Raw genomic sequence first — 25,323 nt, 5'->3', positions numbered from 1 at the left:
CCACACTTCAGAACTGTGAGAAATAAATTTCTGCTGTTTCCGCTATCCAGTCTGTCTTCAGCTTAAGCTAAGATGGGATCTAAGTGAAATGATTAATTAATCTCTAAAGTCCCTTAAAACTCTGGCATTGCATCATTTGCCTTTCTTGGCTATCTAGGAACAAGAACTTTTCCTAAGCTGCCAAGTCACTGCTGCTGCTGCTAAGTCGCTTCAGTCGTGTCCGACTCTGTGCGACCCCAAAGACGGCAGCCCACCAGCCTTCCCCGTCCCTGGGATTCTCCAGGCAAGAACACTGGAGTGGGTTGCCATTTCCTTCTCCAACGCATGAAAGTGAAGAGTGAAAGTGAAGTCATTCAGTCGTGTCCGACTCTTAGTGACCCCATGGACTGCAGCCTACCAGGCTCCTCCATCCATGCGATTTTCCAGGCAAGAGTACTGGAGTGGGGTGCCATTGCCTTCACTAGCAACATGATATCAAGTCACCTGAGAAGAGTGGTGAGAAGATTCTTAAAGTTTTAAAATCATTACAGCTAAACTTAAAAAAAAAAAAATCCTATCAGCAAATAAAAAATAATCAACAAAATATAATTAATCATCCACATTATTTTGACAACATACAACTCTAATATAGTTCATAAATTTTTGTTTTAAATAGATTTCTAGACATTGTCTAAATTGTCAAGATACAAGAAAAATTTAAGAAAAAAAGTTGGTTTTCATCATTATTAATCACAGACACTAACTGAGACCTGTCCAGTCTACAATTATATTTTAATACTACAATGCATCGTGCTTTATGACTAGTTGTATATGTGTCTGTTTCTCCACTAAATTTGTAAATAACTGTAAGGACAGGGACTGTGGTTTTGTATATAAAGCACTTAGCATGAGACACTCAATAAATTATTGGCCACTCAGTAAATGCAGAAGGAAGGGAGAAAGGAAGGAAGAAAGGAAGGAAGGGTACATCCCAGGATTTTATGTTATTATACAAACTATGAAACAATTCTCCCTGCATTCTAAATTGAAAGACAAGCTGGAGAATTAAAGGCAAATAGTGATACAAGTTATCTTAAAAACAAATAAAATGGATAAGAAGTTCTGCTTTATTTAAATCAAAGAGGCAGTTGAAGTGGGACACAAAGACTTCATGAAGAAAATGGGAGTTTTTTGGATGAGATAAGTGGAAAAATCTTTCCCAATAAAGAGAAAAAAAATGTGAGCAATAAATATTAGCTTTCCGATGCTGCTGTAACAAATTACCACAAACTTAATGCTTAAAACAAACACAAATGTTTTATCTTACAGTTTTGGAGTGTAGAAGTCTAAAATGAGTCCCATTAGGCCAAAATCAAAGTGTCTGCATTCTTTTCTGATGGCTCTAAAGAGATTGCAGTTTTTCCCTTTTCTTTCTTTGAAAGATTGCCCTCATTCCTTGGCTTGAGGGTTCTTTCTGTCTTCAAAGCTAACATTAGCTAGTTGAATCTTTATCACATCTTATCTGTCTGACACTGACTCTCCTGCCTCCCTTGTCCACATGTAAGAACCCGTTGTGATTACCCTGCATCCATGTAGACAATCCGGAAGAGTCTCCCTATCTTAACATCAGATGATTAGCAATTTTAATTCCTTCTGCTACAGTAATTCCTCTTTGCCATGTAAACTAACTTATTCACAGGTTCTAGGGATTAGGGTGTAGACATCTTTGGGAGGTCATTATTCTGCCTACCACACAGATCATTGTGCATCTAGCACATATGGGAAACAATATGATTCCACAGGAATTTTGAGTGCTAAATGTACGCTTGAGTGAGTTTACAAGGCTCGGTTAGTGCGAGCATGGTTTTGAAATGTTGAATGCCCAACAAAGGGATTTAGACTATTTGTTTAGGTAATAATTCTGTGTTGTGTTACTACTAATATCTCCCATCACTTTTTATTTGTTGCACATTAGAAAATGATATGCACATTAGGAAATATCCTAACTTTTAAAGATAATTAAGACTGCGCTGAATTTTTTTTGAATGACTAATGAGAAACTAAAAAATACATTTTAGAAGTAGCTCAATCAATTTACTCCTCAAACTTTGAAAGCGAAGAAGTAATAAACATAAAAAAGTATTTTTAAAAGCCTAGTTGCAGATGGTTCTGAAGTTGACTCCTTATATTCTAATCCAGACACACAGATACAAGAGCAGCAAGATATGTGAACACATGCAAGTCAAAGGTAGGTATTTTTGCCTTGCACTCAAAATAGGCAACAGAACATGAATGTCCCAAGCAAAAATGTGTAAGAGGACAAAGAATGCAAGAAGTCTCATGATCAGATTGTTGAATGGATTCAGGGAGAAGATCATGGAGGACAGAAAGTAGCAGGTCCCAGCGGCCCAGAGAAGAAAATAGAGCAGAACCCATGGTAACCACCTCTTAGGGACAGAAAAATGTGCAATCATTTTAGATACTTTATGAAATAGAGCAAATTTTAGTTAGAATTTAAATGTGGGATGGAAAAGAAGGTTACAAAGAAACTCTTAGAGTCTTTAGATGGTAAAGATTCCATACCTGCATCAGTGTAGCCAATTATTCTAGTGTTTTAGGCTTTCTTTCCTTGATGATACTGCTGTTATCTTCTAGCAACACTACATACCACAAAAGGGGGTGGGGGGTTCAGCTGGGTTTCCCGCACCATACTACACAGAGAGTGTGTTGTATATTGTTTATATACATTAAATAGTCTCACCTTTACTTATTTTTTTATGACTATTTTCTGTCAAGCCATTTCCCTGAGTACTTTTCTAATTCCTTTTTATTTTTTCTTATGAAAAAAAATGGTTTTGTTTGTTTGTTTTGGTTGCACTGCACGGCAACCCTTGCCCCATTCAGTGGAAGTGTGGAGTCTTCAGCACCAGGCCTCCAGGGAAGCCGCACCTCACCTTTCCTTTTTCCCTTTGATTCTCCAGAGGAGAAGAGGTTCTAAAATTACCTTTAAAATGACCATGATATATATTCACTTTTAATCCATTATCTGCCAGCTTTCCCTTTCTTGTTTCTTAGTTACTTCTGTATATGATAGGAAATATAGGCGTTCATCAAGGTAGAAAGCACTTAGCATTATTAATTAAAAAAAAAAAAAAAGAAAGAATCAGGAAATACAAAGGGAAGAAAATACAACCACCTGTGTTTCCAGTTACCAGCAGATGTTCCCATTTATTCTAAGTGTTCTTATTCAGTTAACTGTACAAATTCTTAATCATATAAATGTGATAGTGTTCCAACCTCATGCTCTTGATTACCCTTGTCTTCCAGTTGATTTCACATGCCTCTTGCTTCTGGTATCACTTTCCCATGAATGCTATGTCTGGAGCTGCCTGAACTCCAGGTGATACCTGATAAAGAATACAGCCTGTTGCAGAGCTTATCTTTTTTGTTTTGTTTTATATTTCACTGTGACATTGCAGTACATTTCTCTGAGTCAGCAGCACCGTGGGCTACTCGCTGGTTATAGCTCCATGAATGCTTACTTTCTTTCCATCTTTGCTTCGTGGAGTCATCTGGTCACCATTCATTCATGCCTGGAGTATTACTGTGAGAAAGATTACCAGGCTTCATCTGAAGTCTGCTTTACATAGACCTTTAATAAATCAAATGAAGGAGTACGTCTTGGTGAGAATATCCATGATGATGGAGATCAAAGACTCAGAGCCTTGCCTGTATTTCAATCATTCTGAAAATAACAATAGTCCCTGGTGATTCAGTGGTAAAGAATCTGCCTGCCAATGCAGGTAACTCAGGAGACACAAGTTCAGTCCCTGGGTCAGGAAGATCCCCAGGAGAAGAAAACGGCAACCTATTTCAGTATTCTTGCCTGGGAAATTCCATGGCCAGAGGAAGCTGGTAGTCTACAGTCCATGGGGTCACAAAGAATCAGATACAACTGAGACCGAGCACACACACACAGAACAACAAAATGCTGGAAAGGGGGAAGGGTGGAAAAATTAGGCTTAAGTAAATTTTGCTTGAAATTTCAAAAACAGCCATTTGTCTTTGAAGTTGACTCCATTGTATATATATTCTTTCTCACAGTGGCCCATACTGTTTAGTCAACCTTATTTTTTAAAGTTAATTCATAAGGGAAAAGAAATGAATGAAACAAAATTTAAAAGCCAAGTAGTGATTCAATATCATGAATGCCCCTGGACATAGCCCTTGCTCTTATACTGCAGCTCTGGTTGCTTATTTCTAGTTGAGAGTAGTTATCCTGAGCCACTACTGATTGTTTTCAAAAGTCTTAATACATGTTCCTGTAAAGAAGGGTACTTTTGCTTCATTTTCTTTCATAACTAACATAGAAGAGGCAGAAAATATCTGCGACTTAGTAGGCCTCTCACCTTGCATCCCAGTGTGGACTGCAGACCAGCAGCCTTGTCATCCCCACGGAACTTCCTAGAAATGCCCCGTCCAGACCTGCCCAAACCAAATCTTCATTTTAATAGAATCTCCAAGTGATCTGTGTGCACACTAACATCTGAGAAGAATTGCTGTAGAACAGCATCTGAGAGACACCTTTTGGCGTAGATATTTAATGTAATTCATAATCACCAGGAGGTAATATGTGAAAGAGGGAAAAATAAATAATAATTTGAGGAGGCAGTAGGATTACACTTCATACACATATAGTCGAAACTTCCTTCTTCCAAATTGACTTTGAACTCCATAAACAAAAACATAACTGAATGCCAAAGGGAAAAAAATAAATGCTCTCAGAAGGTTTTATTCCTTACCATTTTCTCACTTTCCTTTTATGTTGTTTATACTAATAATATTTCTATATCTTATTAATGATCTAGTTTATTTCGATTATATTAAGAGAGAAAAAAATCTAACTCAGGCATTTTCCAGCAGGTCTTTGAGGATGTCTGGACAATCTCCCCTCCAGCCTTCTTGAGGTCTTCTTAGTTCTTGAGAGTTCTTAGTCTTAGTTGAGAGTTCTTAGTTCTTAGTCTTCCCAGTTCTTGAGAGCTTCCAGAATCCATGTATCTCACTTGCAAAAAAGAAGTAAAGCATATTTCAGACTTTGTTTAAACCACTTTTGAAACATTCTACTTGGTTTTATGTACTACACTACCTTGAAAAACATTTGTGAATTCAATGGAGATGAGCTAGGAGCTATCAAAATTATTAAAATATTTGAGGATTATCAACTCCCAAGAAACAGATTGGAAGCCCATGTGGTTTGTTTAGAGAAACAAAGCCAGGGGGAGGCCTGAGACACATGTTCATCACCACAGCCTACAGCACAAAGCTTTACAGCTCATGAACATCAAACACAACCGTTAGTCACTGTGGCCGGAAATTGAAATTCTAATCACAGAAACGGATACAGTATTAACCAGAACACTAAATAACCCTTGGTAAAGATGGCACAGGCTTATACTCTAGACATGATTCATAACTGTTATCACACCTCCCAAATGCAGTTACAATGAATATTTATCCTACTGAGTTTCTTTTAACACATATTTTGTCATTCATCTATGCTCTTTCACATATCAATCATTTTTCCCACCTCTCCCAACCTTTGTATCATTAAATCCCTGGATGGCATCACCGACTCAATGGACATGAGTTTGAATGAACTCCGGGAGTTGGTGATGGGCAGGGAGGCCTGGCGTGCTGTAATTCATGGGGTCACAAAGAGTCGGACACGACTGAGCAACTGAACTGAACTGATCTCTCCCCTGGGGCCACTCTCCAATACTCTCTCCAATACCCTGTCTCTGACTTCCTCTACTCCTGCATCCTCATGCAAAGCATGAATTTCCAGAGTGGGACCTAATTTAAGGATGGGGAGTTTGACTTTTCCGTTTTTCTTATAGATCTCAGGAAAGTAGAACCAAAATTTCAGTTTAGATATATTATCAATTATGATTTCTTATAGCTTAAAAATATCATTTAAAAATTTTCAGCACATTATTGCTTATTTAATCTTTATTTAATCTTATTTTATCCTTACCAATAAGATAAAAGGCATGATGGATAAGGTTGTTACTGGTACCATACCCTTTTGTAAATGGGCTTCCCTGGTGGCTCAGATGGTAAAGAATATGCCTGCAATGCAGAAGACCTGGGTTCTGTTCCTGGGTTGGGAAGATCCCCTGGAGGAGGACATGGCAACCCACTCCAGTATTCCTGCCTGGAGAATCCACATGGACAGAGGAGTCTAGCAAGCTACAGTCCATAGGGTCACAAAGAGTTGGACGTGACTGAGAGACTAAGCACTCACCATTTGTAGATAAATCTCTAAGTTTGAGGCAAAACTCAGTAGTGAGACTTAAATACAGTGTTTGTAACCCTAAGGCATTAATAGCAGTCTTGAAGGACTTCTTGAATATTTCATCAATATAGTTATTTTTGAAGAAGGTGACACACCTGCGAAAATGAAATTATGAAAAGTGTACCACCACTTACAATCTTTGAAATCAGAAATAAGTGTCCCTGGTAGGCCAGTGGTTAAGACTCTGCACTCCAAATGCAGGAGGCATGGATTTGAGCCCTGGTTGGGGAGCTAAGATCCTGCATGTGGCATTCAGTTCAGTTCAGTTCAGTCGCTCAGTCGTGTCCGACTCTTTGCAACCCCATGAACTGCAGCACGCCAGGCCTCCCTGTCCATCACCAACTCCCGGAGTTCACTCAGACTCACATCCATCGAGTCAGTGATGCCATCCAGCCATCTCATCCTCTGTCGTCCCCTTCTCCTCCTGCCCCCAATCCCTCCCAGCATCAGAGTCTTTTCCAACAGTCAACTCTTCACATGAGGTGGCCAAAGTACTGGAGTTTCAGCTTCAACATCATTCCTTCCAAAGAAATCCCAGGGCTGATTTCCTTCAGAGTGGATTGGTTGGATCTCCTTGCAGTCCAGGGGACTCTCAAGAGTCTTCTCCAACACCACAGTTCAAAAGCATCAATTCTTTGGCACTCAGCCTTCTTCACAGTCCAACTCTCACATCCATACATGACCACAGGAAAAACCATAGCCTTGACTAGATGAACCTTTGTTGGCAAAGTAATGTCTCTGCTTTTGAATATGTTATCTAGGTTGGTCATAATTTCCTTCCAAGGAGTAAGCGTCTTTTAATTTCATGGCTGCAGTCACCATCTGTAGTGATTTTGGAGCCCAGAAAAATAAAGTCTGACACTGTTTCCACTGTTTCCCCATCTATTTGCCATGAAGTGATGGGACCGGATGCCACAATCTTAGTTTTCTGAATGTTGAGCTTTAAGCCAACTTTTTCACTCTCCACTTTCACTTTCATCAAGAGGCTTTTGAGTTCCTCTTCACTTTCTGCCATAAGGATGGTGTCATCTGCATATCTGAGGTAATTGATATTTCTCCCGGCAATCTTGATTCCAGCTTGTGTTTCTTCCAGTCCAGCGTTTCTCATGATGGACTCTGCATAGAAGTTAAATAAGCAGGGTGACAATATACAACCTTGACGTATTCCTTTTCCTATTTGGAACCAGTCTGTTGTTCCATGTCCAGTTCTAACTGTTGCTTCCTGACCTGCATACAGATTCTCAAGAGGCAGGTCAGGTGGTCTGGTATCTCTTTCAGAATTTTCCACAGTTTATTGTGATCCACACAGTCAAAGGCTTTGGCATAGTCAATAAAGCAGAAATAAATGTTTTTCTGGAACTCTCTTGCTTTTTCCATGATCCAGTGGATGTTGGCAATTTGATCTCTGGTTCCTCTGCCTTTTCTAAAACCAGCTTGAACATCAGGAAGTTCACGGTTCACATATTGCTGCAGCCTGGCTTGGAGAATTTTGAGCATTACTTTACTAGCGTGTGAGATGAGTGCCATTATGCGGTAGTTTGAGCATTCTTTGGCATTGCCTTTCTTTGGGATCGGAATGAAAACTGACCTTTTCCAGTCCTGTGGCCACTGCTGAGTTTTCCAAGTTTGCTGGCATATTGAGTGCAGCACTTTCACAGCATCATCTTTCAGGATTTGAAAAAGCTCAACTGGAATTCCATCACCTCCACAAGCTTTGTTCGTAGTGATTGTTTCTAAGGCCCACTTGACTTCACATTCCTGGATGTCTGGCTCTAGGAGAGTGATCACACCATCGTGATTATCTGGGTCGTGAAGATCTTTTTGTACAGTTCTTCTGTGTATTCTTGCCACCTCTTCTTAATATCTTCTGCTTCTGTTAGGTCCATACCATTTCTGTCCTTTATCGAGCCCACCTTTGCATGAAATGTTCCCTTGGTATCTCTAATTTTCTTGAAGAGATCTCTAGTCTTTCCTATTCTGTTATTTTCCTCTATTTCTTTGCATTGATCGCTGAGGAAGGCTTTCTTATCTCTTCTTGCTATTCTTTGGAACTCTGCATTCAGATGCTTGTATCTTTCCTTTTCTCGTTTGCTTTTCGCTTCTCTTCTTTTCACAGCTATTTGTAAGGCCTCCCCAGACAGCCATTTTGCTTTTTTGCATTTCTTTTCCATGGGGATGGTCTTGATCCCTGTCTCCTGTACAATGTCACGAACCTCATTCCATAGTGCATCATACACTCTATCTATCAGAGCTAGGCCCTTAAATCTATTTCTCACTTCCACTGTATAATCATAAGGGATTTGATTTAGGTCATACCTGAATGGTCTAGTGGTTTTCCCCACTTTCTTCAATTTAAGTCTGAATTTGGCAATAAGGAGTTCATGAGCCACAGTCAGCTCCTGGTCTTGTTTTTGCTGACTGTATAGACCTTCTCCATGTTTGGCTGCAAAGAATATAATCAATCTGATTTCGGTGTTGACCATCTGGTGATGTCCATGTGTAGAGTCTTCTCTTGTGTTGTTGGAAGAGGGTGTTTGTTATGACCAGTGCATTTTCTTGGCAAAACTCTATTAGTCTTTGCCCTGCTTCATTGTGGTATAGTGTGACCAAAAAAAAAAAAGAAAGAAGTTCTGAAATCCCAGAAGGTTTCAGCCAGAGGATGCCATGGTCACATAGCAAAACATCAGGTCATGGAGAGAGCAGGGAGGGGAAGCCAGGTGGAGAAAATCAAATCTTCCAGTCATTTTGTTCTCAATCCCTGTGTTATTGGACTCTTTTTATTTTATTTTATTTTATTTTATTGCAGGTTAACTGTCAGCGACAGGAAACTTAGCATTAGCTAGATATCTGAGAACCAGGATAGAGGTCTGATGATGCCAGCTAAAACCCTGGTTTCTCTCTTTAAATGTCCAAAGAAAAGTCATAGAAGATATCGTAATGCACAATGAAAACTCGAAACGAGGTGGGGAAGGCCAGACAGGTTCCAGTGCCTGAGAAAGGACCCAGGGGCTGGTAAAGAGATTCTCTCCTCTGCTCTTGCTCTGGCTGCTCATACATATTTGCAGAGTGAATAAGGGAATGATTGGTTGTAGTTTAGAAACCTGTTGTGAAATCACACTATGAATCTGTCAGCTCAGCCTCCTTCTACCTCCCCCCACCTCGCCTCTCCTCATCTTGCCCTGCCCCTCTCCTCCCTTCCCACGTGATGGTGGAAATATGTGCTGCCTTCTATGGTCGGTCTGTAGACCAAGTCCTTTTCCCTACTTGCTGGCATGATTCCTCAAGATTAGTTAAGGCCAAAGTTATTACATTTCTATGTCTCCTGAAGGACACTGTAAATTGTTAGAGCTTCTTCTACTTAGACTACCTTAAACAAAGTTGAAAGACCTGATTTTCCCTCCTTTGCTCATTGTGAATCGCATTTGAATTGCATTTGTGAAACCCTGGGTGGTTGTGTGTGTGTGTGTGTGTGTGTGTGTGTTTATACATCCTATATCCATATTTGAACTGATGGAGAGAAAAGCCCAGGACAAAATGAATAAATTCCCTCAACAGTCTCAAATTTTTCTTCAAATATAGAAACAGAGTTAATAAGTATTTAAAGTACTTGCAAAATACCTTAGTGAGAAGACTTTGATTAATTAAAATGAAGTTTTATGAGAATCTAATCTAAAATCAAAATGAATGTGTATTTCTGTTTCTATGTTTTAATGTACATTCTCTCGAATGACTAGAAATATTTAATATTGTTAATATTTTTAAGTCATGCATAATAAAGGCTTAGCAGCCTATCAACTAGAACAGCCATCAATCCACAAGATTTTTACAGAGCCCCCAGAACACTAGAAATTCTTCAAGATGATCCAGGTTCTAAGACATTATGTTTCCAAATCTTTTTTCTTGGTCGTATACTTTAGCATTGTGGTTATCAGTTCTTTTCTTTATAGCTGCAAACACACAACAAAGTTTGATATTTTAGGAATCCATTGGAACAAGCTGTTTTGATTTTGTTAATTCTCATGACATTTCTTTCGTATAAGAAGAGAACTATGCTACTTTCCTCTTCATGGGAAGTTAGGTTGACTCACATGCTTGGAAAAAAAAAGAGCTTATTTTGTAAGTCTATCTTATAATTTCCTGTTTGTAGCATATTAAGTACTCATATTAAGACTTAGAAGAATCCTTACAAGTCACATAGGTGAGACCTCTTTGCTCTATGAGTCCTCTGGGCACAGATCCTCCCCATTAGCCCCTTCTCCCCTTCCCCGGTATAGAAATCGGTGAATGATGTAAGCGGAAAATCACAGGTTTAAAGACATGCTCTTCTAAAGTAACTATCTGAAAGATAAAGGAGATGCTAGCCTACAAAATGGAACACAGCCACCTTTAGAAGGTTTGTGAGGGATAGTAGTTTTAGTGCAAGTGCTGGCATCTCATCGGTTTGTCCCAATCTCTTGAACCTGTAGTTGAGCCAAAACTCTCCTGAGCCAAGCTTTCTCGCAAGATTTCCTGTACTTCCTGTTTCTATGTGAGCCAGAAATACCATGAGAATGACCTTCCTTGTGGTATTTCTGCACTTCTACCGTGGAATGAAGATAATCCCATATTGGGGAGAATTTTTGTTTTTAATTGTACAGTATTTTTAATTTCCAAATATTCTAATGAAGAAGATTCCTCTTTGAAAATGAAAACTTGAGATGACATTTTCCTGGCCTTAATTTATTTTGACTATGAAGTATTCATGTTCAGTGATTCAACATTTTGTAACTTCTCTAAGGTATTTTTACATGGAAATATGTAAAATTATATAAAGACTAGAGTAGAAACTTACATCCTAGGATTTTTTTTAAAAGTCACTCTGAAAGGAACATGCAATAAAGAGTTATATTCTTAATACATTAGTGTATGTAACATATTATATCATATATTTGTTTTCTTTGTTCTTAACCCCTTTGTTCCAAGGGTCAGGATATCCTGATGCTAAGTACTATTACAAAATAACTCAACAAAAATAAAAATAGTCAAACACTTAGGAAACTCTTCGGTTGTTATGTCAAGGAAGTTTGTGACTGAGGAGTGAGTATAAGACACTATTCAGGAAATATGCTAATAGAGGACAACAGCCTACATGTGCTTATTAAATAAAATTGTCTCAATTCTAGAGAGCTTGAATGCCCCCAACCTGATGGAAGGGTAAGATAAGAACTGGGAGGGCTGTCAAAAATGGTAGAACTGTCAAACTGAGGCTTAAATCCCTTCATCTCTTAACAAAGAGGGAAGTTAAAAAAGGCACATCTTTCTCATAAGTGGGTCATTGATTCCTAATTGGGTTGTATGAATATCTGGTTGAAACAGGAAGAGCTGCTTGATCAATATTTTAATCATGAAACTCACAAGCAGCAGTGTCCTAAATGTGTTTTATTGTTGTTTCTTCTTTGGATGTTGACCCTTCTTTACCCATTATGAAAGGTTTGCCAGCGTACTTTTCCATCCAGAAAAAAGAAAAGCCACTTAATTCACTGTAGAAAACTAAGCTTCTCACCCATGGGTTTAGAGGAATAATCATAATAACAATAACAACATGACAGTAGCTTTTGCTAGTTTCAACTTTTAAAACACGAGGTGAGGGAGATGAAAATAATACACACCCTACAATGGTCCTTATCCTCTCCCCTAAAGAAACAGCAAATGATCGTGTGATAAAACAGCCCCAAAAGGAAAGCAGAACAGGAGCAACAGATTGTACATCAACAAAATAAAATGCCAAGCAAAATAAAGCCCTTTGCAATGCTGAGACATGAAAAGGAAAGATGGGATTGTTACAATGACCTCCCCAAGAAAATAGGAGTTAGCCACGTGAATGTCCAAGTTCAAATTGCTCCTACCAACCCAATTTGCTGGCAAAATACCACCTCACTTTCATTTGTGTCAGGGCTTTTCACACTAGCTCCAGGGGACAACCTCTCTGCTGTGCGAGTTCTCACTTCTAGGCTGAGCATCTCCATCTCTGAACCTCGGGATCCAAGACAGGCGGCCCCTGATTGTCCTCAACTAAACCACTGTCAGGTGGGGGGTGCCATTTGTGGCCCAAATGTCATGTCCCCAGTGTTCTATCTCTGGAAAGTGAATCTTCGACACTTTCTTTTTGCTGTCATGTATGTCCCCAGTGGATCTGCTTTAAAATTATTATTCCATCCCAAGCGATGTGTCCAGACTTTGCAACCTCACCGCACGTTTGCATGAGAATCTGGATGCTTCCCCAAGTCACTTCTTTCAAAGTTAGCTCTGGAATGTGATTCACTGTTATTTCCCTTCCAGCCAAAGGGCAGCTGAGGTTACAAAGGGATTGGACTAATAGTCCAAAATTCAGTTAAGTTTGCTGAGAACCAAGTGACAGCGGAGAGGGAGAGTTATGGGGGAGGGGAGTGTGTGAACTGTGGTCCTGGGGAGCAACCCAAGACCTTTCGAATAACCCCAGCTCAGTGCAGACTGTGGTGGACCGGCAAGGTGGCCCCCGGCCAGACCTTCCAGAAAGAAGCAGCTGCGAATCGGTCCTGCCAGTGCTCAGCCTCCCCTGTTTTCTCCTTGAGGGCTGGAGTTGGGGAAACTTCTAGGTTTCCTGCACCACGAGGGTGACTCCTTACCTGACACCTTCAGGTAACTGGCCTCTGGAGGACCCCTCTGAGAGGCTGGCAAAGGGGAGCCCCCCACCTCTTGGCGTGAAGTCCTTAAGGGCTAAGCAAGCCACTTGACAAACTTTGACAAGCACCAAAAGAGAACTGAGAACAAATAAATCGGAAGAAGATAAAAAGCAAAGGCTAAAACCTCAATGGCTTTTTTTTTTTCCCCTCCTCTGCTGTCGTTCCAGCTGTAGCCTGGGATTAATTAAGTGCTGCGAAGGCAGTGCCTGAGAGAGAAGGGGGGGAAATGCTTTCTCTCTCTAAGGAAGGAGGACAGGAACCGTTCTCACCAGTGAGAAACCTTGGGAAGTGAGTCGCTCTCGTCGTCAGTGTTTGTGGAGGGACTGGAAGGACAGGGGGGCTGTGCCAGGCTGGAGGAGGCTTGCCTTTCCGAAGCTGGAGAGGATTTTCCGGGGCTTCGCCTTCCCCTGCCTGGGAAGAATTTCCCCTCTGGTAGCAGCAGCCGCCGCCGCGGCGGCAGCAGCAGCAGCAGCAGCCCGACCTCCTCTTCTGGGGACCAGGGCAGAATGCCTGTGCTCGAGCGCTATTTCCACTCGGCAGAGCTGGGCAGAAGGTGGACGGCCCCAGAAGGTGAGCTGCCCGCCCCCCTGGGCAGCCGGCCGGGGTGCCAGCAGGGGCCGCTGCCCTGGGACTTGCCAGAGATGATCAGGATGGTAAAGCTGGTCTGGAAATCCAAAAGTGAGCTGCAGGCGACCAAACAGAGAGGCATTCTGGAGAATGAAGATGCTCTCCACAGCATTCCAGGTAAATGGACTGGGAGGTGTGAGAGGTACCAGGGCCAAGTCTGAGGACTTTCAAGTCCTTCCTTGGAGAGCCCAAGACATAAAAATGGGAAAAGGAAGGAAGGCAAACTGTACAGCGTAGGGCCCGAGGGCTGTGATTAATGAATGTTTGCTCTTTTATTGAAATGCATCTTAAAATTAAGAGTGATGTGGCAGGAGGAGCACGAATAGTGGAAAATCAAGAAATCTGGGATCTGGGCTTAAGCTGTCATTTGATTGTCCCGTGGCTTAAGTGAAATTTCCTAAGCTGCAGTCCTGATAAGGAAGGGAAGAAATTGGGCACTTTTTAATGTCTATCGTGTCTCTGCAATTGCTTGTTGATAAGCCAGTTGTCTCTGAGAGAATATTCTTCTTAGGTTGCTTTTTTGTAATGCTTTATGCAAAGTAAAATACATTTTCTCATGGTTTACATGATGTAAACCATGTATTCATGTTTCCAGGAATGAGTTTGAACTGAAAATTTTTTATGTCATGAGAAACTTAATAAACTGCCTTGCCTCAATTTCCCCTTTTGACAAATGACGATAATACAAATTTCCCCATTGATATTAGGAAAATTCAGTTCACAAATGTGGAAATGATGATTCATAGGAGCTTTGTCACGTTATAAGAATGTGCTGTGTTTGGGACAGTTGAGAAGAACTTTGCTATATTTTTAACAGTGGGGACCACACCACAAACACATTTAGGATCCCTTTGGAGGATCCCAAGAGACTCTGATAACACCGTCAACAAAAATGCAGGGTGTGCTTTTCCTTAGGGAATATGTTGGTAGATATTTGGAAAGTGGTGGTTCACTTTAGAAGAACGAATATGAGCATGTGTTTATGCATTTGAAGTCTTGGCTAGCCCGATGAGTGGAATCCTGACATGCCATTGGTGGTGAGAGATGGGGAACTAGATGGAAAAGCTATACCAAAAATTACCTCTTCTTCTCATGGAAAGAGACTAGGAAATCAAAGCTCAGCTAATTTTGTTTTTAATCACTTATGCAGAAACTTTTTAAAGTTGCCTAATAATCTAAAGAGAACATTATTAAAAAATAATGCTCTGGGCAAGAGGAAAACAGATTTGAAAGGAATTAAAAACAAAAAGTGTTGGACTCTAGTAAACAATGAATACTTAGGAAAGAGAAGGAAACCCATGAGACTGAGGTTTATGTGGCATTTGGGAGATGGATGCCCAAGGAAATGGGTCTTGGTCAGAAAAAATGAGGTAATGCTAAAGCCATCCCATATTTCATGTGAATTCAAGAAAAATGGAAAAACCCACCTGGGCAGAAAACTTAACTATGACACTTCAACTTTAACCACTCTTGGTTTGTTTCAGTCTAGTGAATGATTAAAATGCATATTTCAAATTACAACTTTGGTAAAACTACTTAATCTAACAGATGTTAGTTTGTCTGTAGAGATATGCGTATATTATTATTTATATTATGTGCTAGTGGGCATCTAATTCCTGAAAAAGCAATACTATAGAGAGAAAACAAAAGCCCTACAACATTTTATCACTTAAAGTTACATTTTTCTGGATGTTGTGAAGTTGAGCTAAATGAGTCTCAATGTGCCCGCAGGCCCCTAACCTCTCGCTCAGTGCAATATAGATCAGTGGCCATGCTGGTTCCCAGGGAGGCTGCTCCCTCCTCTGCTGGTACCCTCGTCCTGCCTGCCAGGAAGCAAGATGTATTTCAGCACCTCCCCAAAAGCTGCCTGTTTGCCTTCTCTTCTTCCTTCCCTGCCTCCCCAGCCTCAAGGAGATGATGGACTCACAGTTTCTGACATGGACAGAAAGCCATTTTTCATCCGTATATGCAGCATGAGTCCATATGATGAAGCCCTAAAGGCGAGTTGCTTCACTTTCCAAATTGTCTTAGTCGTTCTCTCATCTTGTTGCTGAGGCTGTGCTTCCTCCTCTCATCAAGTGCTCTGTACCATTCTCACCCTACCAGCATGATGGTGAGGGACTCGGGAGCATGTGTAGATTATTTCCAAAAGCCTGGCATCTTTCTCTTTTTACAAGGTCTTGGTTTAAACTGACTTCAGGTTGTGTACAGGGTTTAAGTAGAAGGTTCTTCAAAAAACACCAAGCCAACCTCATGCTATCTTGCTCTCCCTCTCTGTCTTTCTCAGATCTGACCCTAGCCTCAGAATCTTCAGACAATTTAGAAATACTTTGACAAAATGGAATAATCTCTGTTCCTCCACAGAAACTGCCCCTAAGACTTACCTTATGCTTGGAATGTCTTTTTGACATAGGCAATTGAAATTTTTCATTAAACCTACAAAATCCAGCTCACACATCCCTTTCTTTGCAATGGTTTTTCTGCTCTCTGCCCCCCACCCCTAAATAGTCCCCCACAGGCATCTATTCCCTCTCTTTCACTCTCTTTACCTATAAGAACTTCACATATTGCATTTCTAGTACACAATGTTGGCCATGTTAGTAACAAAAAACAGGAAAATTAAATACCATAACATTCTATGTGTATTTCAATGTGTGATAACAGATAAATAAGTTTACATTTCTAAAAACCATGAAACTGCAGGAATTCTGAAGAGAATCAACAGTCTAGAGAACTTTAGAGACTGAAGTCACCGTTTCTTAGCAAACTGAATTTAACAGTAAAAGTTCTGACTTTTCTTTTCCTTAGTGAAGGACATTATTATTTGTACTCGTACTTCTTAGTCAAGACTGGAACTTTGTTTCCTAAGTGAAATAGAAAAGTGCTCAGAGATTTTGCTTAGGTAATAAAGGGAGAAAACAAAAGGATTTGTGGAAAGATAAATGCATACATAAGTTTTCATGAGAAATATTTAAGATGAAGTATACTGAACTGTGAGTGATGGAAGACAGAGAGGAACAAGGTCTCCTGAAGAGAGCAAGCAAGTTCTACAGAGGAGCTCATACATGGGAATATCTTTGCTAGAGACTAATGCAACTTTTACAGCAATGGGTTGGATTTTGTTTGTATTTTAAGTCTTTATTTAACAGGAAAGGACCAAAGGGTAAATAGCACAGAAGTACTAATTTTTACTTTTTGGAGTATAATTGCTTTGCTAATGTTTCTGCTATACATCAGCCTGAGTCAACTACATGTGTACATTTATCCCCTCCCTCTTAAGCCTCCCTCCCACCTCCCTCTGTGTCATCACAGAGCACTGAGCTGAGCTCTTTGTGCTATACCGCAGCTTCCACTAGCTATCTATTTTACACATGGTCATCTCTCTCATTTGGTCCCACCCTCTCCTTCCCACCCACTCCCCTCCACACTCCAACCCCCATCCCCATGTCCAGAAGACTGGTCTTAAAAAAAAAAACAACAACAACAAACAATAGGTTGGGGGAGGGAACGGGGGTTGATAGGAGAAAGAGAGAGTCTCAGCTTCACACATCTCGGGGTGTGCTTCTAGGCATGGCCCCAGGAGCTGGACAATTGGCAGAGGCGCTGCTTGCCCCAGAGAGGGACTCTGGAATGTATTGGCATGCTCAGATTTGGAGTTTTATCTCAGTTCCTTAACTTGTACCCAAGTATTTAATCTTATTAACACTCATCATTTTCCCTTTATGAAGCAAATGAAGGATGCCCTAATTGTCTAGTTAACACAAACGGGACAAATAGTAATTTAGAGACTAAACAACTTGTCCAGACTTTCACATTGTGTCAGAATCAGACCATCTCAATCTTCCTAAGGCTAGTCCATAAAACTAAGGTGATCAGGACACAAGCTGTATAATTTAAATTTAAACCAAGACATTGTTTTATGGATTATATATAGACGAGCAAACATGGGGATTCGGGAGGCAAGATAAACCTTGGTCCAAGCAGAAAAAATAAAATTACCATGCAAAATAAGTCAAAGAATTGTGCCTCCTTTACATTTTTAAACTCATTTGTGGGCTTCAGGTTTAAGTCAAATTTCCAGTGCTGAGAAGATTCCTGAGGGGAGATGCCCCATCTATTATCAGTAGAAAATAAGCTTTCAAGCATGGTGGTGAGAGCATGCCCAGAAGAGGGGAGAGGGGAGTGGAGAGAAGTAAGAAGGACAGAGAATAAATAAACGGTTTCTTAAATGCTGTGAGTGCAAATATTATTCTAATTGTGATTCTAGTCAGCAGCTTAAGACTAGACATCCCGTAGCAGGACTTGGTCTTAGTTGAATAAATAATTTGATTTCAGAATTCAACCAAATAACTGCAAGCTCTGCAGCTGTGTAACTTACCTTTCATTTTGATATCTATGGTCTAAATTTTACATTATGTTTTACTTATTCATTAAGCTTGTTTCCATTTCAATAACCTTTGGTTACAGAAATATATAAAACATACACCTCCCTAAAGAAGAAAAAAGCATTCATTTTCCCCATAGCCATTATAACTTGTCCTGTCTTCAAGGAGAATAAAAATATCAGAAATTTGCTTTATACTGAGCCCTGAAAATCGAATGACTTCAGAAGAGAAAATATCTAAAAACAATTCACTGATTCCAGAAAGTAAAATTCAAATTGACAAAGGGGCTATTTATGAATATCTCAAGTATCAATCATGATATACATTAAATATGTTGAAGACTGAAATTTTTATTATTATACAACAAGGAGCATTTATTAGACTGTAATATACACCAGGGGCTGTGGTAAGTGCCAAAGATTCACGGAGCAATCAAACTTATTAGAAGAACAATTATGAATTTATGAATCAGAATTCCATCTAGAGCTTCACTTTGAAAACAACCATTTTTGTTAGCTTAAACCTCTATGTCAACTCAAAGTATTGGCTATAAAAACTGGCCAGTAAAATTCAAAAACTCTAGTAAAAAATTCAAGCATACTTTCAAATACTCCTCATTATTAATGATTTCATTCAAAGCAGGACAAATTTCTTTGATCGAAGAATCAATTAGTCTTAATGGTAGATAACTTGACATTAATCCGTAGCATTTTTCTGTGTTCTTGTAGACATTAGCCTCCTCTCAATCTGCTGTTGTTGTTTAGTCGCTAAGTCATGTCCGACTCCTTTGTGACCCTAGGGATGGTAGCCCGCCAGGCTCCTCTGTCCATGGGATTTACCAGGCAAGAATACTGGAGTGGGCTGCCATTTTCTTCTCCAGGGAATCTTCGCAACCCAGGGATCAAATCCATGTCTCCTGCATTGGCAGGCAGATTCTTTACCACTGAGTCACTAGGGAAGGCCACTCAATCTGTAGCTACTGGATAATAATCATTGACAAGTCAATCCAGTCTTTAAATGTGAATGCAAAATTGAATGAAAACTGAGACACATCATCTCACTTTGAAGTAAACCTGTTCTTCATCTGACTTCCTAGTTTTCATAAGTGGCATCACGCCCGCAGAAACCCAGATTCAAAACTTCTCCCTTCAGCTCTCCAAGTCCAGTTGGCTCCAAGTCCATAAAATAAGTTGAGTACCAGGGTGTCGTAGTGTTGAGATTTTTAAAAGTTTAAGACCTGCCTCTCTGTTGTGAACTGTGTAAACTGTACAAATTACTTCACTTTTCTGCGCCTCCATTTCCCCTCCTTTACAAAAGAGAGTTAAAACAGCAACCTCTACAAAAGGTGAGAATTAAATGAGATGGTATAAAAAGTACCTAAAAAAGAGCCTATATCCTACCCCATGCTCAATACGTGTTCACTGTCATAATTGTTGATATTGCTGCTGTTTCCTCAACAACTTACATCCATTGCTTTCTTTCTATTCCATTACATGACCCTGAGCTAAACCTCAGGTTGTTTGGTCTCTTATCTTCCAATAGCCTCCAACGCCAGTACTCTCTTTGCACCCCTTCTTTGTCCTCCGTCATTTAGATAAATAACATCAAAAGAAAAATCAGAATACACCCCCCTTTCAAAATCATTCAGTGATTTTCCGTTGCCTATGAAGATAATCCAAATTCTATTATTCTGCATCCCACCTTATTTGTCATTATTGCCCTCTAAGCCCTTGTATTGGAGAAGGCAATGGCACCCCACTCCAGTACTTTTGCCTAGAAAATCCCATGGATGGAGGAGCCTGGTAGGCTGCAGTCCATGGGGTCGCTAGAGTCAGACACGACTGAGCAACTTCCCTTTCACTTTTCACTTTCATGCATTGGAGAAGGAAATGGCAACCCACTCCAGTGTTCTAGTCTGGAGAATCCCAGGGACGGGAAGCCTGGTGGGCTGCCATCTATGGGGTCGCACAGAGTCGGACACGACTGAAGTGACTTAGCAGCAGCAGCAGTAGCAGCAAGCCCTTGTATTCCACTGTGACAGGACAAGCATCCCACAGCCTCCAACTTGCTTTCTGCTTATCATTGCAAATGCCTAAGATTACTTTACTTGCCTCCATATCCCCAATTCCTGTCATCAATGAAGACCACACTCATGTGCCATACCCCCCACACAGCCTCTCTTGAGGTCACCAAGGAAGTATGCCTTTCTCTTCTGAAGTCTTACTGAACTTTCTTGGTATTTATTTCACAGGCAAATCACTTTTTTATTTTATTATAATTAATGTGTATTTTCTTCCTCCCCTCCTAGATTTTCAGGTTTTTGAGAAGCTAGAGAACATTCTATTTTCTTTGTGTTCTCCCTAGCATCTTTCACATGTCAGCTGCTCAATACACTTTGATAAGTGAAAAAAAGGAAAATTATCAGAAGGAATAAAATAGCTTACAAGTTGCCATTAAATGCATGAATGAACTTTTTTTCTAGGCACAGATTACTTAAGAAATATGAATTCTAGCTCTTCCTTTTAATGGAATTATTTTTAAACTTATGTTCTGGCAGAAGATCAGGATTAGTCATTACAGCTTTTAAAGGAAAAGAAAAGAATACACAAGAGTGAATTTCAAAACCATTAAAAAGGTATAAAGTATGTGCAGAACTCATATGAGACAGTTCTCTTTCATATAGAGTTGTCATGTACTGATAATTATCAAACTTTAGAGTAAATGCATGTAAATTATGCCTGCTTTTATATACTTTTAGAATAATTACTCTGTTCATGAATCTTGGAACATTTTACATCAACTAAAGTTTCAAAAGTTGCTTCTTTTACAGATAACACTCTGTATATTCCTCAACGTAATTTCAAAAATAGAATGCGGAACGTGTGTGTTTACCCGGTTCTACAAATGAGCTTTTGAGGGGATGAAGCTGAATGAAGGATGTTATTCCCACGTCCTCTGCTCTTTGCTTAGAAACAGCTTCTTTTTTCTTTTTTTCTCTCTCTTTTTTAAAACAAGGCTGGTTTCACTGGACAGCAAAACATTGACTTTTGTATCTAATTTCTAGAAGGAAAACATTAGAAACTTTATTGTTAAAAGACCGAAAGCTCCAGGTTATTTATTAACTCACAGAAGTAGCTGAAAGTGTGTGCTCTCTTCTATTACGGGATTATTTTCTCTCTTTGATTATCAGTACACTTCAAAGTACATGGTAGGTACATATCACCATATCAAAAATATGATATAGAGCAAAGCTCAAAGTACTTGTGACTTAACACAGTGCACTAGCCTGGATGTACTCACAATGTAGACCTTGTTCTTCGTTTTTCTGTTTATGTCTCTCTGCCTTTCCATGTATTTGTATTTAGAATTGACTTTAATCTCTGTGTGGGTGCTCAGTTACATTGGATTCTTTGCATTGTGACCCCATGGACTGTAGCCTGTCAGGCTCCTCTGATGGGATTTCCCAGGTGAGACTACTAGAGAGGGTTGCCATTTCCTCATCCATGGGATCGTCCTGACTCAGGGATCAAACCTGTGTCTCCTGCATTTCAGGCAGATTCTTCTACTGCTGAGCCACTGGGGACGCCCTAAAATATTAAGAGGTCACTTCAAGAGTTTGGATTTGTATCTGTATACTTGTCTCAAATTTCCTCAAACTACAAACTTATCAGAGACCCTTGCTTCAGAGTACTTCTCACCTAGAACAATCCACATGGCATGGTATTTTATAAATTATAAAGTGAGCCCATGTCCTGAGCATTTTGTTATCACTATGTGTGCTTAGTCACTCAGTCATGTCTGACTCTTGCGACCCCATGGCCTGTACCCTGCCAGGCTCCTCTGTCCATGGTATTCTCCAGGCAAGAATACTGGAATGGGTTGCCATTTCCTTCTCCAGGGATCTTCCCAACCAAGAGATCGAACCTACATCTCCTGCATTGGAGTCAGACTCTTTACCGGCTGAACTATGAGAGAAGCCTTCTATTACTATAGAAGAAACTATAGGTTACCATCTTCATCATTAGTAATAAGATAAAACCTAAAAGTCAGCCTTGTGTGCAACTGAAAAGCATAATCGACAAGACAAAGCAGGGTTTAGTTGTATATGGTCTTAAAAGTGAGTCCAAGGGGCCACGCCTACTCCAGAAAACAAAATACCTGGAGATAAAAAGATAAATTTTGAAAGATATTGAGTAGCATGCTATTGCATGTACCTGGTAGTAGAAATTGGAAGGTGGAAAAGCCAAAAAATTGTAAAATAAAATCAGATGAGAGATATAATGGGAATGAATACAGATCTTTGGTCAAGGTATTGAAAAAGAAAATTAAATAGTCAAAGGTAATAAGACATATAATGTAATCATTAGAAGTTTCTCATTGAATCCCCAAATGTTCCTCAACCTCTGGAATTAAAGCCAAAGCACAAGATTCTATTTCTTGCTTCCTTCTCGATCTTTTTTTTTTTTTTTGGCATGGCACACAAATATTAATATCTCACAGAAATCTTTAGACTTGATGAGCACTTCATAAAACCCCAAAACATACTCATTTAGAGGATCTCTGACAAAAATTTCATTCAAAAATTAGAATTTTCTGAAGAAAATGACTGAGAAAGAAAAGAGAAGGGAACAGGTAAAGCCAATCATAGGGCACCAAGAAGAAGGTAGAAAGATGAGGTCACTGCAAAAAAATTGGATCCAACTATAAGAAAGTGTTAGTCACTCAGTTGTGTCCAACTCTTCGTGACTCCATGGACTGTAGCCTGCCAGGTTCCTCTGCCCTTGGAATTCTCCAAGCAAGAATACTGGAGTGGGTTGCACTCCCTCCTCCAGGGGATATTCCCAACCCAGGGATCGAACATGGGTCTCCTGCATTGCAGGCAGATTCTTTACCATCTGAGCCACCAGGGAAGTAGCTAAACATAAGAAGCATAATCAAAAACACATACAGAAATAAAGAGGAAACCAGTCATTGTTAAAAACATTTGTCACAGGGATCTCACATTTCTACATTCAAAGGTAAAATAAATGTACCCTGTTTCTTTTCTTCCCCTAAACAAATCTTCCTCTTGAACCCACCCTAATGAGGGGTAAGAAAATTTGAACTTGTTAACAAGGTGGTGGCCAGTTTCTTCTGGATGAAGTGACTTCTTTTGGATAAATACTTCCCTCCCCTTGCTCCTCTCCAGGGTGCTCTCTGGTGGCTGTGTCTCAGGTTCCCACACATTCATCTGAATGTTTCAACCACACACAAGGCAAAATGCCAATCTGAGACAGGGAACCATGTCCATCTGACCACTGGGCCCTGTCTGATTCTCCTCCCTACAATTCTCCAGCGTGTCAGGAGTAGATGGCCTTACTCTGTGCCATAGCACCTTTCCCAAAAGGAGGAAGCTTCAGTGTTGAAGAGACAAGAAACCATATCCACAGCCTACTTCTCAGTGTTACTGAGATCTGATAAATGAGAGTGCCAGAGGTTAAAGCATCTGCCTGCAATGCGGGAGACCCAGGTTTGATCCCTGGTTCAGGAAGGTACCCTGGAGAAGGAAATGACAACCCATTCCAGTATTATCACCTGGAGAATCTCATGGACAGAGGAGCCTGGTAGTCTACAGTCCACAGGGTCGCACAGAGTCAGACACGACTGAGTGGACTTTAATTAACTTTATCTTTTCACAAGAGCCAATTCTTAAGATCATTGTTCTGCCACAAACTCACACACACACACACACACACACACACAAATAAAAAGCCTTACTCTGATGAAATGATGAATAGTGACTCCTTCTTTCTCTTTTCCCTCTTACTACAGTATTCCTAACCATACCCAGTGGATGCCTCTGGTAAGGTGGATGGGGAAGATACACACAAGAGAGTGCAAAAGAAAACTCACATTGATCTATTTCCAAAAATGTGATCTCCTTTATGCACTGGTTGTGCTACCATGTGCTGAGCCCTATACTTGAGAACTGCCTACTCAATATTATTTATTTTAGTTACATTCCCACGCATGTGCTGAGTCCAATCATTCTCCCCTTTCTACTCCCTCTCTCTCTTAAAATATGCTTGTGCATTTCAGCAACCATCTCAGTACTCTGACACAGAAAGGTTCAACTGAATGATCATAATGCATGAAATAGGATGCCTACAAGTCACACTTTTCTGATCAGGTTCCCCGTTGAAAGCTGAAGTTTTATATCTGATGCAAATTGAAATTGTTGTCATAATCATACAGGCATTGTACTCAGCTCAGGTCTGATACATTATCACTGCTTGAATGTGCTAATTGGAAATTTCAGAGAGTTGTTTTTCTCCTTTCTCTGCACCTTGCCCCTAGGGAGAAGATTAGGTTGGAGGGCACTGGGAGAAGTGTATTGATATGAAGAGCAGGAAGATTACATATTATAAGAGGGGTCCTTATTTTTTCCAGTGTTGTAACAGGAACCATTATTGCCTCCTCCTTGGTAGCTGATACTGTTTCTCTTTCTCTGTCCTATCTACACCTCACTTGAGGTTGAGATACATCTTTTGTGCCCTCGTTATCTCTTTTGAATAGTAGTTGAGTTCTGTGATGTTTTTCTTGGAGGAGTACTTAATTCTACAATAGAACAAAAGAAAATATTTCCTTGTCAATTAAATCAGTATAAAAATCAAGAACTGTGAGTTCACAGGACTTATAAACTCTAAAGCAGGTGATTTCTACCCTCTTTAATCCTAAATGCCCTATTCTTTGATTTGGTGATCATGCACCTAGAATGTGAACAGATAAAATTAGACTAAAACAAATTTGGCATTGAAAACATTTTTGAAAATATTTCGAACACTCCAAAAATAATAAGAACCATTCTAGGAGGTCACAGAATGGAAAATGATGTTTCAATATTATGAACAAATATCTAGCTTATTCTACAATGCAATAAGCATCAGTTGAGTGGGAATGTATTCCCCATTTAGAAATAGAAGAAATTGAGACCTATATTTACTGGTTGTTTATTCAAGATACTCAGAAAGCGAAGTATGTGATTCAAATTTCTAGGTTTATTCAATTATTTAATTGAACAACTATCTTCTGAGTGTCTACTCAGCGCACAGCATTGTAACTGTACCTGGGAGGAACGCAGAATGACATGAGATTACAACCTGTTAGAAAATACAGGTCTATAAACAAGTTACTGATATTGAGGTAGAATGGCATATGTTTTAAGATATAGTAGAGATAATACTCTGTAGAAACGCTGAAGAAGGACCAAGTCTATTGATTCAAGAAGTTTTGTTTT

At 39.9% G+C, this 25,323-nt stretch overlaps 1 protein-coding gene across 3 annotated transcripts in view; it reads left to right on the top strand.

Annotated features, from left to right (window-relative positions):
• PDE7B (phosphodiesterase 7B) overlaps positions 1-25,323 on the top strand; it is a 369,290-nt gene that overhangs the window by 185,956 nt on the left and 158,011 nt on the right. The window contains exon 1 of one of the 3 annotated variants that reach the window (XM_044924195.2): positions 13,542-13,779. The exons of the other annotated variants lie outside the window; for them this stretch is intronic. Within the exon in view, the coding sequence (XP_044780130.1) occupies positions 13,542-13,779 (238 nt within the window). Of the gene's footprint in view, positions 1-13,541; positions 13,780-25,323 lie in introns of those variants that run through there. 3 annotated transcript variants of the gene reach the window in all.

This window comes from Bubalus bubalis, chromosome 10 (assembly GCF_019923935.1).
Source record: "Bubalus bubalis isolate 160015118507 breed Murrah chromosome 10, NDDB_SH_1, whole genome shotgun sequence".
Classification (NCBI taxonomy): domain Eukaryota; kingdom Metazoa; phylum Chordata; class Mammalia; order Artiodactyla; family Bovidae; genus Bubalus; species Bubalus bubalis.
The sequence above is the reverse complement of the archived record's forward strand: the minus strand, read 5'-3'. Positions and strand labels throughout refer to the sequence as shown.